This window comes from Anomaloglossus baeobatrachus, chromosome 1 (genome assembly GCF_048569485.1).
Source record: "Anomaloglossus baeobatrachus isolate aAnoBae1 chromosome 1, aAnoBae1.hap1, whole genome shotgun sequence".
Lineage (NCBI taxonomy): Eukaryota > Metazoa > Chordata > Amphibia > Anura > Aromobatidae > Anomaloglossus > Anomaloglossus baeobatrachus.
The window spans coordinates 40835876-40851276 of NC_134353.1; the positions used below are offsets into that span (position 1 = coordinate 40835876).

Here is a 15401-nt window from a genome sequence, read left to right on the forward strand (position 1 = left end):
AGGCAAAGACCCACCCCACTTTCTGTAAAGAGGCAAAGACCCACCCCACTTTCTGTAAAGAGGCAAAGACCCACCCCACTTTCTGTAAAGAGGCAAAGACCCACCCCACTTTCTGTAAAGAGGCAAAGATCCACCCCACTTTCTGTAAAGAGGCAAAGACCCACCCCACTTTCTGTAAAGAGGCAAAGACCCATCCCACTTTCTGTAAAGAGGCAAAGACCCATCCCACTTCCTGGAAAGAGGCAAAGACCAACCCCCACTTCCTATAAAGAAACATAGACTCACCCCACTTCCTGTAAAGAGGCAAAGACTCACCCCACTTCCTGTAAAGAGGCAAAAACCCACCCCCACTTCTTGTAAAGAAACAAAGACCTGTCCCCACTTCCTGTAAAGAGGCAAAGACCCACCCCACTTTCTGTAAAGAGGCAAAGACCCACCCCACTTTCTGTAAAGAGGCAAAGACCCACAGCACTTTCTGTAAAGAGGCAAAGACCCACCCCACTTTCTGTAAAGAGGCAAAGACCCACCCCACTTTCTGTAAAGAGGCAAAGACTCACCCCACTTTCTGTAAAGAGGCAAAGACCCACCCCACTTTCTGTAAAGAGGCAAAGACCCACCCCACTTTCTGTAAAGAGGCAAAGACCCACCCCACTTTCTGTAAAGAGGCAAAGACCCACCCCACTTTCTGTAAAGAGGCAAAGACCCACCCCACTTTCTGTAAAGAGGCAAAGACCCACCCCACTTTCTGTAAAGAGGCAAAGACCCACCCCACTTTCTGTAAAGAGGCAAAGACCCACCCCACTTTCTGTAAAGAGGCAAAGACCCACCCCACTTTCTGTAAAGAGGCAAAGACCCACCCCACTTTCTGTAAAGAGGCAAAGACCCACCCCACTTTCTGTAAAGAGGCAAAGACCCACCCCACTTTCTGTAAAGAGGCAAAGACCCACCCCACTTTCTGTAAAGAGGCAAAGACCCACCCCACTTTCTGTAAAGAGGCAAAGACCCACCCCACTTTCTGTAAAGAGGCAAAGACCCACCCCACTTTCTGTAAAGAGGCAAAGACCCACCCCACTTCCTGGAAAGAGGCAAAGACCCACCCCCACTTCCTATAAAGAAACATAGACTCACCCCACTTCCTGTAAAGAGGCAAAGACTCACCCCACTTTCTGTAAAGAGGCAAAGACCCACCCCACTTTCTGTAAAGAGGCAAAGACCAACCCCACTTTCTGTAAAGAGGCAAAGACCAACCCCACTTTCTGTAAAGAGGCAAAGACCAACCCCACTTCCTGTAAAAAGGCAAAGACCAACCCCACTTCCTGTAAAAAGGCAAAGACCCACCCCACTTTCTGTAAAGAAGCAAAGATCTACCCCACTTCCTGTAAAGAGGCAAAGACCCACCCCACTTCCTGGAAAGAGGCAAAGACCCACCCCCACTTCCTATAAAGAAACATAGACTCACCCCACTTCCTGTAAAGAGGCAAAGACTCACCCCACTTCCTGTAAAGAGGCAAAGACCCACCCCACTTTCTGTAAAGAGGCAAAGACCCACCCCACTTTCTGTAAAGAGGCAAAGACCAACCCCACTTCCTGTAAAAAGGCAAAGACCAACCCCACTTCCTGTAAAAAGGCAAAGACCCACCCCACTTTCTGTAAAGAAGCAAAGATCTACCCCACTTCCTGTAAAGAGGCAAAGACCCACCCCACTTCCTGTAAAGAGGCAAAGATCCACCCCACGTCCTGTATAGAGGCAAAGACCCACCCCACTTCCTGTAAAGAGGCAAAGATTCACCCCACTTCCTGTAAAGAGGCAAAGATCCACCCCACTTCCTGTAAAGAGGCAAAGACCCACCCCACTTCCTGTAAAGAGGCAAAGACCCACCCCACTTCCTGTAAGGAGGCAAAGACCCACCCCACTTCCTGTAAAGAATCAAAGACCCACCTCACTTCCTGTAAAGAATCAAAGACCCACCCCACTTCCTGTAAAGAATCAAAGACCCACCCCACTTCCTGTAAAGAGGCAAAGACCCACCCCACTTCCTGTAAAGAGGCAAATATCCACACCACTTCCTGTAAAGAGGCAAAGATTCACCCCACTTCCTGTAAAGAGGCAAAGATCCACCCCACTTCTTGTAAAGAGGCAAAGACCAACCCCACTTCCTGTAAAGAGGCAAAGACCCACCCCACTTCCTGTAAGGAGGCAAAGACCCACCCCACTTCCTGTAAAGAATCAAAGACCCACCTCACTTCCTGTAAAGAGGCAAAGACCCACCTCACTTCCTGTAAAGAATCAAAGATCCACCCCACTTCCTGTAAAGAATCAAAGACCCACCCCACTTCCTGTAAAGAGGCAAAGACCCACCCCACTTCCTGTAAAGAGGCAAAGACCCACCCCACTTCCTGTAAAGAGGCAAAGACCCACCCCACTTTCTGTAAAGAGGCAAAGACCCACCCCACTTTCTGTAAAGAGGCAAAGACCCACCCCACTTCCTGTAAAGAGGCAAAGACCCACCCCACTTCCTGTAAAGAGGCAAAGACCCACCCCACTTCCTGTAAAGAGGCAAAGACCCACCCCACTTCCTGTAAAGAGGCAAAGACCCACCCCACTTCCTATAAAGAATCAAAGACCCACCACTTCCTGAAAAGAGGCATATACCAGCCCTTACATCTTGTAGAGAGAGGAAGACCCATCCTTCCTGTTAAAAGACATTGACCTGCCTTTACATGAGAGGTAAAGATCAACTTCCACTTACTCTTACTATGAGACTCACCCCACTTCCTGTAGAGAGACAAAGACCCACCCCACGTCCTGTAATCCACCTTGTGTGTCACTTTGGAAGGATTTTTCATTCTTCAGACAATATAATATTTAAATAAAGATATTTGCAGATTGCCTATCACAGTAAAGCAACCATTAAAAAAAATGCTTAACTTCATTTATTCCCATGACAACCCTTCTTGCCCCTGCATGCTGCTGTAAACTCAGGGACAATTGGCCTTTTAGTAAGTAATAAAATTCAAGATATAATTATTAGAGGGTAAATGAATAAAAAAAAAACATATTGGTTGTTCATTATGACACCACCAAGCTGCCTGAGTACAGAAGCTGGAAGTTTTGTCATGGGGTCATACTTATAAAATACTGTACAGTAAATATGGTCATTGTTAATGGATGGTATATGTATATTTTACAGGAGAGACTGCATACTTATGTGAGAAATCAGGGCAATATGAGCACGACCCTGGATTTCTATATGGATCTGAGGAGACATGACAACTGGGTGAACCATTTCATAAACGCCCTAGAAGACCGCAGATATGTGGAACTGGCTGAAGAGTTTCGGAAGGTGTATTCTTCTTATAGTCCCAGATGTAAGTAAAACTGTCAGGAAATATGAAGGCTGCATCAATACAGTCCCATACAGTGTGTCCACCCATATCCTGTCCACCGCCATTAATTTGACAACGGCGGCAGCTATAGGCATAGAAGTGGTGTCTAGGTATAGTAAAGTAGCCATGCGCTACACAATGAAACCACCTATAGCGCCACCTGGTGGAAAACAACAGAGGTAGCATTTTTATCTAAAAAACGGAACGAGATAGACAAAAAAAGTGAATTACAAAGATGTAGGGCATCATCAATTCAATAGGAATCCAGACCTTGAATACAGAAATACTATGATTAGAAAGTGTAAAACGGGGAATTACCCTATTATGCAAATAAGTGTGCAACTACATACCTGACAAAATACTGTAGACTGCTAATAGCAAATACTGTATACTAAATGGGTTTGTTCAAAGGGTTGCCCAACAGACATCTGTCACGCTGTTCTCTCCAGTGTTTAACCCCTTCACGACCTTGGACGGATCTATCCGTCAAGGATCGTGTCCCGTTAAGCCCCGCCCCCTGCCGCGGGCAGGTGGCGGCGGTCGGCACACATATCAGCTGTTTTCAACAGCTGACATGTGTGCCTGCATGTTGCGAGTGGAATCGCTTCCACTCGCAACATTTAACCCCTTAAATCTCGCTGCCAAAGTCTGGCAGCGAGATCTATATGCGCGCGGCCATGTTTTTTACTTACCGCCTCCCCCACCGGAAGTCACGTGAGTGATCACGTGACGTTCGGTGGTTGCCATCGTAGCACAGGGTCATGTGATGACGCCTGCAGCTACGAAGTTTCACTTTCGTTTTTCCTCGGCACGGAGCAGAGGGAAACCGGAAATGACTGAATCTGCTGTTTACAGCGGTATAGCTGTGAACAGCAGATAGATAAGAGCGATCGGATTGCTGATCGCTATAGCCCCCTAGGGGGACTAGTAAAATAAAAAAAAGTAAAAAAATAGTTTTAAAAAATAAAATAAAAAACCTAAAAGTTCAAATCACCCCCCTTTCACCCCATTGAAAATTAAAGGGTTAAAAAATAAATATATATACGCATATTTGGTATTGCCACGTTCACAAATGCCCAATCTATCAAAATATAATATAAAAAAATAATATAAAATATATAAAATCAATTAATCTGATTGGTAAACGGCATAGTGGCAAAAAAATTCCAAACGCCAAAATTAAGTTTTTTTGGTCGCTGCATGTTTTACGCAAAATGCAATAACAGGCGATCAAAACGTAGCATCTGCGCAAAAATTGTACCATTAAAAATGTTAGCTCGAGACGCAAAAAATAAGCCGTCACTGAGCCATAGATCCCGAAAAATGAGAACGCTACGTGTTTCGGAATATGGCGCAAAACGTGCGCCACTTTTATTGGACAAACTTGTGAATTTTTGTTAACCCCTTAGATACAAGTAAACCTATACATGTTTGGTGTCTACAAACTCGCACCGACCTGAGGCATCACATAGATACATCAGTTTTACCATATAGTGAACACGGTGAATAAAACATCCCAAAAACTATTGTGCGATCACACTTTTTTTGCAGTTTTTCCACACTTGGAATTTTTTTGCTGTTTTCCAGTACAATATATGGTAAAACCTATGGTTTTATTTAAAAGTACAACTCGTCCCGCAAAAAACAAGCCCTCATATGGCAAGATTGACGGAATAATAAAAAAGTTACGGCTCTCGGAAGAAAAGGAGCAAAAAACAAAAACGCAAAAACGGAAAGTGCCCGGGGGCTGAAGGGGTTAAACACGGATGAGTCGCGCTGAAGAGAACAGCGTGATATAGGTCTGTTGGGCAACCCTTTGAACAATCCTATTAACTGTACAGTATGTACTATTAGCAGTCTACAGTATTTCGTCAGGTATGACGTTGCACACTTATTTGCATAAAAGGGTAATTCCCCGTTTCACACATTCTAATCATAGCATTTCTGTATGCAAGGTGTCGATTCGTATTGAATTGATGATGCCCTACAACTTTGTAATTCACTTTTTTCCTCTATCTCGTTCCGTTTTCGAGATAAAAATGCTAACTCTTTTGTTTTCCACCAGGTGGGGCTATAGGTGGTTTAATTGCGTAGCGCATGGATACTTTACTATACCTAGACACCACTTCTATGCCTATAGCTGCCGCCGTTCTCAAGTTAATGGCGGTGGACAGGATATGGGTGGACGCACTGTATAAACAAAATCATAATTCAAATTACCTCCGACGTAGCTAAAAAATGCAAAAGATTAAAAAAAATCTTCTCATAAACAGATAATCTCATTTACTGTTGCCGCGTGCGGAAATGTCCAAGGCTTCTGTCTCACCACCTTCGGACCAAATGAACAATCACTGGAACCTTCAATAGTTTAGAAATTTTCTTTTAACTGATGCCATCAGTATATTTTGCACCAATAAATTAGTGAAGGTCCTGAGACAGCTCACTGGTTTTACCCATCATGAGATGTTTCTTGTGTGGCACTTTGGTAATGAGACACCTTTTCTTCTTTTTGTAGCTCTGCGATCTTCTCCTCAATCGCTTCCTTCATCCTTGAATAATCACAACCAACAACGACCACGGGAAAATCCACAATGCACCTCCAGCCTCCCAGGACCGATGCCTCCATCATCCCAGGACACACAGCCAGGTCCATCACCAAAACCGATGCAACCTGAGCAGGAGATGAGAGCAAATTCAGCATCCGGACATAACCATGAGTTTAGAAGCCTTCCTCCACTCGCATGTGACCCACCGCCTCCCTCAAGAGCCACGGTTACCCAAAATGTTTCCGAACCTGTACAGTCGGATAGAGGAACAATAGAAGAGAAGACGCCCATAAGCCCAGTCCCGGAAACATCTCCATATCAGGCCGCACCCTCTGAACGTAATATTTGGGCTTTTCAGAAGGTATGTTCCTCCACACCCCATTGTCTGTAGATTGTATAATGTTAGTATAACAGGTCTTGTCGGATATTGTTCTTACAATATATCACAAAAGTGAGTACACCCCTCACATTTTTGTAAATATTTTATTATATCTTTTCATGGGACGACACTGCAGATCTGACCCTGTGATACAATGTACAGTGTCAGTGTGCAGCTTGTATAACAGGGTAAATGTGGTGCCCTCTAAATAACTCAACACACAGCCATTAAAGTCTAACCTGCTAGCAAATAAAGTGAGTACACCCCCTAATTGAAAATGGCCAAATTGTGCCCTTGGTGTGAATATTTTGTGCGGCCGCCATTATTTTCTAGCCGGTCCTTAAGGCCCTGTGCGTACTAGAAAACAGAATTTTCTTAAGAAAATTCCGCAGGGTCTGAAAGATTACCGCACCCGCGGTAAAAAAAAAACGCGGCAAAACGCACCCGAAAACCGCATGCGGTTTGCTGCGGTTTTACCGCGGTATTGTTCGCAGTATTGCCGCGGTTTTGCCGCGTGCGGGTTGGTACATGTGCTTTAATGCATTCAATGCAATAAAGCACATTGAAAAAAAAAAAATAGTAATTTCCTTCTGAGATAGATAGCAGACAGATAAATAGACAGATAGAAGGATAGATAGAGGGATAGATAGATAGATAGATAGATAGACAGAGGGATAGATAGATAGATAGATAGATAGACAGAGGGATAGATAGATAGATAGATAGATAGATAGATAGAAGAATACATAGAGGGATAGATAGATAGAGAGATAGATAGATAGATAGATAGAGGGATAGATAGATAGATAGATAGAGAGATAGATAGATAGAAGAATACATAGAGGGATAGATAGATAGAGAGATAGATAGATAGATAGAGGGATAGATAGAGGGATAGATAGAGGGATAGATAGATAGATAGATAGATAGATAGATAGAAGAATACATAGAGGGATAGATAGATAGAGAGATAGAGGGATAGATAGAGGGATAGATAGATAGATAGATAGAGGGATAGATAGAGGGATAGATAGATAGATAGATAGAGGGATAGATAGATAGAGGGATAGATAGATAGATGGATAGATAGATAGAGGGATAGATAGATAGAGAGATAGATAGATAGAGGGATAGATAGAGGGATAGATAGATAGATAGATAGATAGAGGGATAGATAGATAGATAGATAGATAGATAGAGGGATAGAGGGATAGATAGATAGATAGATAGATAGAGGGATAGATAGATAGATAGATAGATAGATAGATAGAGGGATAGATAGATAGATAGAGGGATAGAGGGATAGATAAATAGATAGATAGAGGGATAGATAGATAGATAGATAGATGATAGATAGATAGAGGGATAGATAGACAGATAGATAGATAGAGGGATAGATAGATAGATAGATAGATAGAGGGATAGATAGATAGATAGATAGATAGAGGGATAGATAGATAGATAGATAGATGATAGATAGATAGAGAGATAGATAGATAGATGATAGATAGATAGAGGGATAGATAGATAGAGGGATAGATAGATAGATAGATAGATAGATAGAGGGATAGATAGATAGATAGATAGATGATAGATAGAGGGATAGAGAGATAGATAGAGGGATAGATAGATAGATAGATAGATAGATCTGGATGGAATCCCCCCAGAGATGTTGAAGTACAGCCCACCAGAAATTCAAGCTGCAATGGTTAAACTGTTCAACATTGTGCTGAGTGCTGGCTACTTCCCTCGTACCTGGAACCAAGGACTCATTACACCGATCCACAAGAGTGGGGACAGGTATGACCCTGCCAACTACAGAGGCATATGTGTCAGCAGTAACTTGGGAAAACTGTTCAACAGCATCCTAAACAAAAGGATCATCAGTTTCCTTACCGAGCACAATGTCTTGAGCAAAAGCCAAGCAGGGTTCATGCCAAACCACCGCACCACGGACCACATCTACACCCTGCACAGTCTCATTCAGAGCCACGTCCACAATACAAAGCATGGGAAGATATACGCCTGCTTTGTAGACTTTAAAAAGGCCTTTGACTCAGTGTGGCACCCGGGCTTGTTCTTAAAAATGCTGGAAAGCGGAATAGGAGGAAAGACCTACGATGTCATCAAAAGCTCCTACACCGAGAACCTCTGCAGCGTGAGTGTGAACGGTAGAAGAACGTCCTATTTCCAGCAGAGCCGAGGAGTCAGACAGGGCTGCAGCCTAAGTCCAACGCTTTTCAATATTTACATCAATGAGCGGCTGCTGCTCTGGAATCTTCACCTGCTCCAGGTCTCACACTCCATGACGCCCAGGTGAAATTCTTGCTCTATGCAGATGACCTACTGCTGGTGTCACCAACCGAGAAAGGTCTCCAAGACAACCTACAAATTTTGGAGAAATTCAGCTCCACATGGGCACTACCGATCAATCTAAAGAAAACCAACATCATGGTGTTCCAGAAGAGAAAAAGAAGATTTGACCAGCATCCTTCATTTGTCGTAAACGGCTGCACTCTAACAGGAACAGACAAATACACCTACTTGGGCCTGGAAATTCACCAGTCAGGGAGCTTCAAACAAGCCATAGAGACCCTGAAAAACAAGGCCTGCAAAACCTTTTATGCCATCCGAAGGAAACTCTATCATCTGAAGCCACCAGTGAGGGTCTGGCTAAAAATCTTCGATTCCATCATTGCCCCAATCCTCCTGTATGGCAGCGAAGTCTGGGGCCCTCACACTTACCCAGATTGGTCAAGGTGGGATTCCAGCCCAACAGAAATATTTCACCTGGAATTCTGTAAGCCCCTTCTCCAGGTCCATCGAAGCACCTCCAACAGCGCCTGTGGAGCCGAGCTGGGCAGATTCCCTCTACACCTAGCAGCTCTGAAGAGGTCACTATCATTTCAGGCTTACCTACAGAGTAGCAATCCAAACTCCCATCACCACAAAGCTCTGATATATATACGTGGGCCAGATGAACCAGGACCCCTGGCACAGCTCTCCCAAACCCAACTGGACAAAATAACCAATCACAGCAGCCTGACAAGAACCAGAATCAGGAAGATGGTAGACGAGGGCCAGGAGAGGTATGTCAGTGACTGGAGGACCGACATCAACACCTCACAGAAACTGACAACGTACCAGAGACTACAGAGAGACTACAGACTGGCCCCGTATCTGGAGAAAATCCCGGACCCCAGAGAACGCAGGACCCTGAGCCGATATAGACTCAGTGCCCACAGTCTAGCCATCGAATCCGGCCGACACAAGCAGAGCTACAAGCCAAGGGAGGACAGACTGTGCCAACACTGTGACCTGGAGACCCTGGAGGATGAAACCCACCTCCTGCTACACTGCACCAAGTACTCAGCAGTGAGGGACACTCACTTCAGGAGACTCTCCCATCTCTTCCCGGATTTCAGCTCCATGAAGGAGGAAGAGAAAATATATATCCTGCTGGGGGAAGAAGAGAGCGCAGTGGAGATAGCAGCGCGGTATGTGAGCGAATGCCATAGACTTCCAGAAAGAGAACTATGATAAGCCATGGACTTCCATAGCCCCCCATCCCAGATGTGGCCCCCCCAATCCCCACCCTGGATATGCCCCATCCACCGTTACCACAGTCCCCACTGTGGATATGCCCCATCATAAGCCATGGACTTCCATAACCCCCACCCTAGAAGTGCCCCCACAGTCCCCACCCTGGACGTGCCCCATCCATCCTTCCTACAGTCCCCACCCACCATCCCCACAGCCCCAGCCCCTAATGTACACTTGCTTTGGCAAAACTAATTTGTATTTGGTCCTGCCAATAAAGCTTATTTGATTTGATTTGATTTGATTTGATTTGATTTGATAGAGGGATAGATAGAGGGATAGATAGATAGAGGGATAGAGGGATAGATAGATAGAGGGATAGAGGGATAGATAGATAGAGGGATAGAGGGATAGATAGATAGATAGATAGAGGGATAGATAGATAGATAGATAGATAGAGGGATAGATAGATAGATAGATAGAGAGATAGATAGATAGATAGAGGGATAGATAGATAGATAGAGGGATAGATAGATAGATAGAGGGATAGATAGATAGATAGATAGAGGGATAGATAGATAGATAGAGGGATAGATAGATAGATAGAGGGATAGAGGGATAGAGAGATAGATAGATAGATAGATAGATAGAGGGATAGATAGATAGATAGAGGGATAGAGAGATAGATAGATAGATAGAGGGATAGAGAGATAGATAGATAGATAGAGGGATAGATAGATAGATAGAGGGATAGATAGATAGATAGATAGATAGATAGATAGAGGGATAGATAGATAGAGGGATAGATAGATAGAGGGATAGATAGATAGATAGATAGATAGAGGGATAGATAGATAGATAGATAGATAGATAGATAGAGGGATAGATAGATAGATAGATAGATAGAGGGATATATAGATAGATAGATAGATAGAGGGATAGATAGATAGATAGAGGGATAGATAGATAGATAGATAGATAGATAGATAGAGGGATAGATAGATAGATAGAGGGATAGATAGATAGATAGATAGAGGGATAGATAGATAGAGGGATAGATAGATAGATAGATAGAGGGATAGATAGATAGAGGGATAGATAGATAGATAGATAGATAGAGGGATAGATAGATAGATAGAGGGATAGATAGATAGATAGAGGGATAGATAGAGGGATAGATAGATAGATAGAGGGATAGATAGAGGGATAGATAGATAGATAGATAGATAGAGGGATAGAAGAATAGATAGATAGAGGGATAGATAGATAGATAGAGGGATAGATAGATAGATAGAGGGATAGATAGATAGATAGATAGAGGGATAGATAGATAGATAGAGGGATAGATAGATAGATAGATAGAGGGATAGATAGATAGAGGGATAGATAGATAGATAGATAGATAGAGGGATAGAAGAATAGATAGATAGAGGGATAGATAGATAGATAGAGGGATAGATAGATAGATAGATAGATAGAGGGATAGATAGATAGATAGAGGGATAGATAGATAGAGGGATAGATAGATAGAGGGATAGATAGATAGATAGAGGGATAGATAGATAGATAGATAGAGGGATAGAAGAATAGATAGATAGAGGGATAGATAGATAGAGGGATAGATAGATAGATAGAGGGATAGATAGATAGATAGATAGAGGGATAGATAGATAGAGGGATAGATAGATAGAGGGATAGATAGATAGATAGAGGGATAGATAGATAGATAGATAGATAGATAGATAGATAGAGGGATAGAAGAATAGATAGAGGGATAGATAGATAGAGGGATAGATAGATAGATAGAGGGATAGATAGATAGATAGAGGGATAGATAGATAGATAGAGGGATAGATAGATAGATAGATAGATAGAGGGATAGATAGATAGATAGATAGAGGGATAGATAGATAGATAGATAGAGGGATAGATAGATAGATAGAGGGATAGATAGATAGATAGATAGAGGGATAGATAGATAGATAGAGGGATAGATAGATAGATAGATAGATAGAGGGATAGAAGAATAGATAGATAGATAGAGGGATAGATAGATAGATAGATAGAGGGATAGATAGATAGATAGATAGATAGATAGATAGATAGAGGGATAGATAGATAGATAGATAGAGGGATAGATAGATAGAGGGATAGATAGATAGAGGGATAGAAGAATAGATAGATAGAGGGATAGATAGATAGAGGGATAGATAGATAGATAGATAGAGGGATAGATAGATAGATAGAGGGATAGATAGATAGATAGATAGATAGAGGGATAGATAGATAGAGGGATAGATAGAGGGATAGATAGATAGAGGGATAGATAGAGGGATAGATAGATAGATAGATAGATAGAGGGATAGATAGATAGATAGATAGAGGGATAGATAGATAGATAGAGGGATAGATAGATAGATAGATAGAGGGATAGATAGATAGATAGAGGGATAGATAGATAGATAGATAGATAGATAGATAGATAGAGGGATAGATAGATAGATAGAGGGATAGATAGATAGATAGATAGATAGAGGGATAGATAGATAGAGGGATAGATAGAGGGATAGATAGATAGAGGGATAGATAGAGGGATAGATAGATAGATAGATAGATAGAGGGATAGATAGATAGATAGATAGATAGAGGGATAGAAGAATAGATAGAGGGTTGTTCACATTACCGGCCGTGGGAAATGCCCTGTAATTACCTCTGCTGTCTCGTTGCGAGGCTGCATTCAGCAGTGTCAGTCGTTGCTGGATACAAGCATTGGAGGACGTGGATTACGCCGGAGCTGTGTGTTTCGGGGGGGTTAATTAAAAGGGTGAACCAGGGGCTTTTTTGTGTTTTATTTAAAATAAAGGATTTTTGGTGTGTGTTTTTTTTCACTTTACTTACGGGTTGGTCATGTCAGCTGTCACATAGACGCTGCCATGATCAAGTCTGGACTTAGTGGCAGCGATCCGCCGCCATTAACTCCTTATATTACCCTGATTGCCACCGCATCACGGCAACAGGAAGAGCCGGGGACACTCCGGGACTGCCATATAATGGATGCGACAGTCCCGGGGCAGCTGCGGCTGATATTCTCGGCTGCGGAGGAGGGGGCATTAACCCTGGCCCTCGCCCTCCCCATCCTGAGAATACCGGGCCGCCGCTGTGTGCTTACCTCGGTTGGACGGTAAAAATACATGGGAGTCCACGTGTTTTTTTTTCTATATGTCCGTTTGATTTGTATGTGTATTCTATATGTCTGTGTGTGAGTGCGATGTTTGTGTGTTCTATGTCTGTGTCTGTGATCTCTGTGTGATTACTCTCTGCTCCGCTTCCTCTTCCTGTAATGACATCACTTCCCTGCAAACCGCTGGCAGCGATGAACATTACCGGAGGTAAACCGCGAAATACCGCAGGGAATAACGCAGGAAAACGCAATGAACTGCACAGAATTTGCTGCCTGCGTTATTCCCTGCGGGATTTCATGATTACATTGCAGTCAACGGAGTGAAATCCCGCAGGGACGTGCGGAAAATAAGTGACATGCAATTGTTTTTGCTGCGGGAATCCCGCAGCAAAACATGCAGCTGTCTAAACCCGCATAGTGCGCACAGCATTTTTTTTTCCCATAGGTTTTGCTGGTGAATCACTGCAGAGACGTTATGAACATAACATGCAGCGAAACATGCAGCAAAACCGCAGGAAATCTGCGGGAAAAACCGGCAAGTGCGCACAGGGCCTAACTCTCTTGCACTTGGAGGTCACTAAAGCTTCACAGGAGCCGCTGGATCTTCATCCCCCCCTCCTTGAAGACATCATGGAGCTGGTGGATGTTAGAGACCTTGCGCTTCTCCTCCTTCCTTTTGAGGAGGCCCCACAGATGCTCCATAGGGTTTAGGTCTGGAGACACTCGGCCGGTCCAGCACCTTTCCTCGTAGTTTCTGTAGTAAGGTAGTGGTCATCTTGGAGGTTTTTGGGGTCGTTATCGTGTTGGAATATGAAGGGAGGGGATCATGGTCTGCTTCAGTATGTCACAGGACATGTTGGCATTCATGGTTCCCTCAACGATCTGTAGCTTCCCACAGTCGGCATCTCTCATTCAGTCCCAAACCATGACCTTCCACCACCATGCCTGACTGTAGGCAGGACACACTTGTCTTTGTACCACTCACCTGGTTGCCATCACACAGGCTAGACACCTCCTGAAACTGAATCAGGCCACCGGATAGTTCCAGTAATCCCTGTCCTTAGTCTGTTTGTCTTCAGAAAACTATTTGTGGCTTTCTTTTGCATCATCTTTAGAAGCGGTTTCATCTGAGACAACAGCCATGTAGAGCAATGTGATGCAGTGTGCGGCGTATGATCTGAGTTCTGACAGGCGGACCCTCCACCCCTGTAACCTCTACAGTGTGCGGTGTATGGTCTTAGCACTGACAGGCGGACCCCCCACCGCTGTAACCTCTGCAGTGTGCGGCGTATGATCTGAGTTCTAACAGGCGGACCCTCCACCCCTGTAACCTCTACAGTGTGCGGTGTATGGTCTTAGCACTGACAGGCGGACCCCCCACCGCTGTAACCTCACAGTGTGCAGTGTATGGTCTGAGCACTGACAGGCGGACCACCACCCCTGTAACCTCTGCAGTGTGCGGCGTATGCTCTGAGCACTGACAGGCGGACCCACCACCCCTGTAACCTCTGCAGTGTGCAACGTATGGTCAGAGTACTGACAGGCGGACCACCACCCCTGTAACCTCTGCAGTGTGCAGCGTATGGTCTGAGCACTGACAGGCGGACCCACCACCCCTGTAACCTCTGCAGTGTGCAACGTATGGTCAGAGTACTGACAGGCGGACCCCCACCCCTGTAACCTCTACAGTGTGCGGTGTATGGTCTTAGCACTGACAGGCGGACCCCCACCCCTGTAACCTCTGCAGTGTGCAACGTATGGTCAGAGCACTGACAGGCGGACCCTCCACCCCTGTAACCTCTGCAGTGTGCAACGTATGGTCAGAGTACTGACAGGCGGACCCCCACCCCTGTAACCTCTGCAGTGTGCAACGTATGGTCAGAGTACTGACAGGCGGACCCCCACCCCTGTAACCTCTGCAGTGTGCAACGTATGGTCAGAGTACTGACAGGCGGACCCCCACCCCTGTAACCTCTTTTGGTTTATGTTTTATACTTCCTGATGTATCTATTTAATATTCGGTTCTTTCTTTGTGATCAGGTCCCGGAGGCTGTCAGTGATAGTCCGACAAGCGCTGACCATGGGGCTGACGATGGGAGAGGTCGTCCTGCTCTGGATGAGGGAGACGCATTTCCATCACAGGTCTGACATTGTCCTGTTTGTGGGTTTATGGCTTCCTCACATTGGACAATCCTTATTTGCCTCCTGTAAGTTGTATACTTCAATTTGTTCCTTTTTATATAGGCGGCAAATTATCAAGAGCAGTCGGTGTCCCCTCCACCCGCTCGCTCCATAAGAGAGACGGCCGTTTCCGGAGCACACCACGATGCACGGTCGGCGTATCTGGGGGTGAGTTTGAACTTTACTT

The 15401-nt window shown here is 44.4% G+C and overlaps 1 protein-coding gene across 2 annotated transcripts in view; it reads left to right on the plus strand.

Annotated features, from left to right (window-relative positions):
* Positions 1-15401, plus strand: part of LOC142304273 (uncharacterized) — a 54763-nt gene that overhangs the window by 16914 nt on the left and 22448 nt on the right. For both annotated transcript variants that reach the window (XM_075346499.1, XM_075346507.1), the window contains exons 3-6: positions 3192-3369; positions 5903-6294; positions 15074-15175; positions 15278-15382. In XM_075346499.1, coding sequence (XP_075202614.1) covers positions 3192-3369; positions 5903-6294; positions 15074-15175; positions 15278-15382 — 777 coding nt within the window. The remainder of the gene's footprint in view (positions 1-3191; positions 3370-5902; positions 6295-15073; positions 15176-15277; positions 15383-15401) is intronic.